Below are 2,500 nucleotides of genomic sequence, written 5' to 3'. Positions count from 1 at the left end.
TTTTTTTTTTTTAACCCGAATTAGAAATTGGAGCGATTAATTTATTTCCATTTTTTTTTTTTTTTTTTTTTAGACGAATAGACGTGTGGGTAATGTTGTGAAAATGACATCTATCGTTGGTATAAATAAGGTCGACATTCGATGGGTATTGGTTCGTGACAGATTCGGAAATTGGTTCACAAATAATACGCTATCATTGTTTTCCTTTTCTCCTTTTCTTCTCTTTCTGCTGGAGTTGCATTAAGAGAAATAACAAGATTACGAATGGGAATTTATAAGAACAAAACAAAAATAAATAGATAAATAAATGAATAAAAAATAGATAAGAAATGAATAGATAAATAAATGGATAAGAAATAAAAAATAGATAAATCGCTTTCGGAGTTTCGTCCCGCAAGTGTCGACAAGAAATCCCGCAGGACAGAAATCACAACACATCCCGAATACACAGATGTAATCCCCCCCCCCCGCCCCCCTTCTCCCTCCCCCTCTACTCATCCCGAGTACACAGATGTAATCCCCTTCCCCCTCTCCACATCCTCCCCCCTCCCCTCCACACATCCCGAATACACAGATGTAATCCCCTCTCCCCCTCTCCCCTCCCCTCCTCTTTACTCTCCACTCATCCCGAGTACACAGATGTAATCCCCCCCCTCCACCCCCCCGCCCCCTCCACTCATCCCGAATACACAGATAGTAATCCCCCTCCCCCCTCTCCACATCCTCCCCCTGCTCCCCTCCACTCATGCCCCGAATACACAGATGTAATCCCCCCCCCCTCTCCACATCCTCCCCCACTCCCCTCCCACTCATCCCGGAATACACAGATGTAATCACCCCCTCCCCCCCCACCTTCACCCTCCCCCTCCCCCTCCACTCATCCCGAGTACACAGATGTAATCCCCCTCCCCCCCCTCCACATCCTCCCCCTCCTCTCCACTCATCCCGAGTACACAGATGTAATCCCCCCCGCCCCTCCACATCCTCCCCCTCCACCCCAGCGCATCCCGAATACACAGATGTAAGCCCCCCCCCCCTCTCTCCACATCCTCCCCCCCTCCCCTCCACTCATCCCGAATACACAGATGTAATCCCCCCCCTCTCCACATCCTCCCCCCTCCCTCCACTCATCCCGAATACACAGATGTAATCACCCCCCCCTTCACTCTCCCCCCCTCCCCTCCACTCATCCCGAATACACAGATGTAATCCCCCCCCACCCTTCCCCCTCCCCCTCCACCCCAGCGCATCAACACGCAGAGGTTCATATACTCTGACGCGAGGCGAACGCACATACGAACGCACGCACACACACACACACACCTACCTCAGCCTCCTCCCGCACATGGACACACACACACACACACGCACGCACACACACACCAAAGCACACACACACACACACACATTCAGTCCAGCGCGCCACCACGCAGCCCCTCCGCCGACCAGTCAGTTCTCTCTCAGACCTCGCGACGGGCGGACGTATCTCGCGCCGCTCTCGTCACCTGGTCACTGGCCACTCCGTCCGTCACTGATTTAAAAGGAATTGCTTGTTCCTTCAACGACTGCTGTGCCCTTATTGTGATTGACGAACGAGTGCGTGGTGTGTCGGAGCCTCTGGAAATTATATCAATGTCTCAAGCTGGATTACCTGTTCGTATCGAGCAGATTCATTCATTTGTGTTCGCCGTGTGACGTGATTTTCTCGGCCGGAAAGTAAACCGCCCAAGTGCCACAGGGTCTCGTTCGCTGACGTCCAGAAAGTGCCAGCGACGTGTCCGAGCGTCCAGTGTGAGGATTGCGACAGTGGTGATGCGTTTCTACGTCGCCGTGCAGTGGACTCGCACGTTCATGCCGCGTTGAAGTGACGCAACGCCCGTTCAAGGGGAAACGAAATCGCAGAACGAGGAAAACGAATGTAAATTATCTCTTGTAATTGCTTAAAAAGTGTTCATCTCAAGGATATTTACACTGCCGAGGAAATAGTCCTTCGGTGTCAGCGGCGTCGGCTCTCTGTCGCCCCCCTTCTCCTGACACCATCATTTTCCCCGTCAGTGTTGGAAGACGGTGGGAAAGCCCCTGACACCTGCAAGTGCGGGGTGCCACCACATGTCCCAGGAGTTGTCTTGAGATTATGGTGTCCCTTAGTGCACCCTGGCCGTCCCTGGGGCTGCTTTTAGGGCCCGAGGACCTTCTCTGCTGACCTGCCACCAACAACAATGAGGTAAGTTGTGTCTCGGCGCCGCTGTCAACAAAGATGATGATTTTTTTCCTTTTTCTCTTGGGAGAATGTTCGATTCACCTGTGTTTTCTTTCCTTCGTTTCCCCCTCTTTCATCTTTGTCGATTTTCATCCCTTTTTCTTAAACGGGATTGAATTTTTAAGAATCAAACCGATCATCAAATACACCCAATTTTTTTTCGTTTGCAATGAGAATTTACACATGAATGGGAATAATATCAATGGATGAATGGGATTAATTAGTAACCTTTTCTGGTAA

At 50.7% G+C, this 2,500-nt stretch overlaps 1 protein-coding gene across 1 annotated transcript in view; it reads left to right on the top strand.

The window, feature by feature from the left end:
* Positions 1-1,464: 1,464 nt before the first annotated feature.
* net overlaps positions 1,465-2,500 on the top strand; it is a 35,436-nt gene continuing 34,400 nt past the window's right edge. The window contains exon 1 of the mRNA XM_070117047.1: positions 1,465-2,224. Within this exon, the coding sequence (XP_069973148.1) occupies positions 2,220-2,224 (5 nt within the window). The 5' untranslated portion in view covers positions 1,465-2,219. The remainder of the gene's footprint in view (positions 2,225-2,500) is intronic.

This window comes from Penaeus vannamei, chromosome 39 (genome assembly GCF_042767895.1).
Source record: "Penaeus vannamei isolate JL-2024 chromosome 39, ASM4276789v1, whole genome shotgun sequence".
NCBI lineage: Eukaryota > Metazoa > Arthropoda > Malacostraca > Decapoda > Penaeidae > Penaeus > Penaeus vannamei.
Note: the sequence above shows the minus strand (reverse complement) of the source record. Positions and strands in the feature narration are given on the sequence as shown.